Source organism: Apteryx rowi, unplaced genomic scaffold (assembly GCF_003343035.1).
Source record: "Apteryx rowi isolate R43461 unplaced genomic scaffold, aptRow1 scaffold_0, whole genome shotgun sequence".
Taxonomy (NCBI): Eukaryota; Metazoa; Chordata; class Aves; order Apterygiformes; family Apterygidae; genus Apteryx; species Apteryx rowi.
The window spans coordinates 3,801,470-3,803,430 of NW_020447195.1; the positions used below are offsets into that span (position 1 = coordinate 3,801,470).

Genomic DNA, 1,961 nt, shown 5'->3' on the forward strand with positions numbered 1-1,961 from the left:
GAGCCCCCCCCCCCCCGGGACATAAAGAGGGGCCGTCGCCCCGCGGAATAATATCACGCGGGGGCTCCGACGGGGCGCGGGGATTTAACTGGCCCAAGGAAACAGAGGGCACTTGGGGGTCGGGCTCCCTAGGGGACCCCGTGGGGGGAAAGGAGCCGCGGGGGGGGGAGGGAGACACGCGGGGAGAAAAAGCTCCCCAGAAACCGCCCCCGCGCTCCGCGCCTGGCTCCTCCGCGCATCAGGGAAAAGTTGGGTCTCGCCGAGGCTCCGCGCCTCACTTTGCGCCTTACCACTTGCAGCATCTGGGGGCTGCTCCTCGGAGTTGATGTGCTGCGGTTTCGCCTGCTTGCGTCGCGACATGGTGCACCAGCATCGGGAGCAAAATAGTAGCAATTATTTTCCTCTTCACAACAAATTCCTAGAGTTGGGAAATTACCCCCATTGGGCGGAATGCGCATGTCAGAGTAATTATGATTATCAATAATGCATTGCGATTTATCATGGGTCCCTGACAGCTGATTGGCCTGAGTCCAAAGGCTCACAGATTATTCAAATAAGGTCCATTGATCAGGGCGCCCAGGGGCACGCTGGGCCTTGTAGTCCCGGCCCGGCACGGCTCGGCACGGCTCGGCCCGGCCCGGCCCGCCCGGGCGGGCACAAAGGCGGGCGCCCCGCGGGGGCTGCGCCGGGCCCCCCGCGCACCTCCGCGCAGCGAGCAGGCGGCGGGATCCATCTTTGCGAGTAAACAAACAAGCCGGGCTGGCGGGGGACAATACCTTTGTTATCTCACCTGCGCTTTTTACACTGTGCTTTAAAGTTTCTTTTTTTTTCTTTTTTTTTTTTTCTCCCCCGGAAAGCAAGCAGAAGCCCGGGACAGTGCTTGCTCTTCCCTTTGTCGTGAGATAAGGTTGAAAAGGAAAGAGCACTGATTGTCCAAGTGGGCGAAACTGGGGGTCTCCTGGAGGCTGATGCTGTGGCAAGTTAGGGGACTTTTAAAAGCGGATCCAGACGGCGCGTAATTATGCTTCGCGTTGTTTCATTTGCTTAAAGACTTCTTTTAAGTCTCACTTTCTGGGAGGCTGAAAAAAAAAAAAGCCAATAGCGTTTTTAAAAGGAAGTAAAAAGGTTAAAACACAAAAGGTTTGCGTGAAAAAGACTTGAAGCAAGTGAAAAGTAACACTTTGAAAGTGTTTGCAGAACACCGCAGAAGTACGCTGTGGAATAATTTTTATTTTGACTCCCCTCTCCTGTTCGTTTCTATGTTTAAAAGCGCCAGATCGAAACGCTGCTGCGGCAGCCCCGCCTGGGTGGCCGCGGGGCTTGGTGGCACGCTGGAGGCAGCGCCCGGGTGGCTGCACGGATGCGGCCGCAGCGCCCGGCTCGCCTGCGGCTCCCGGTTGCGCTGCTCCAGAGCCCCCGAGCGCCGCACAGCACGGTCACCTCCATCCCCTGCGATCCCCGGGGAAGCCAAAGGGACCTTGCAGAACCGCAAGCGTGAGGCTCCGTGAGGATCAGGAGATGTGGATTGCACAATCTTTTGTGGGCAAGATGGTGTCTCTTTGTTTTCCCGCTGAACCCCTTCCAGGTCTAGCTATCACAAATGAAACGGATTGATGGAAGAAATGGGAGAGGAGGATCGATTTGGTGGGCAGGACACTGGTTACGGCTTCAGGAGACCTAGGCTCAGTCCCAGGACTCAACGCACCCTTGTGTCCATCAGCAGGCGATTTACCATGGTCTGTGCCTCAGTTTCCCTGGCAAAATGAGGACGATATTTCCCTAGCTGCAAGGCTGTTTGGAGGATAAACATCCATCAGTGACCATGTGGGGGTTCAGAACCGTGATGTAGAGTGACAAAGCTGAATCTTAATAGCTGGCAGGAAGATAGAGGGAAGAAGCAATGGTTTATAATGAGGTCACAGCAGTTGCCACAGGCCATTGCACAACACTACAGTCGCCTT

General features: G+C 55.8%; 1 protein-coding gene across 1 annotated transcript in view; it reads right to left on the minus strand.

Annotated features, from left to right (window-relative positions):
* Positions 1 to 471, minus strand: part of SALL4 (spalt like transcription factor 4) — a 15,450-nt gene extending 14,979 nt beyond the window's left edge. The window contains exon 1 of the mRNA XM_026061230.1: positions 291 to 471. Coding sequence (XP_025917015.1) covers positions 291 to 360 — 70 coding nt within the window. The 5' untranslated portion in view covers positions 361 to 471. The remainder of the gene's footprint in view (positions 1 to 290) is intronic.
* Positions 472 to 1,961: the final 1,490 nt, after the last annotated feature.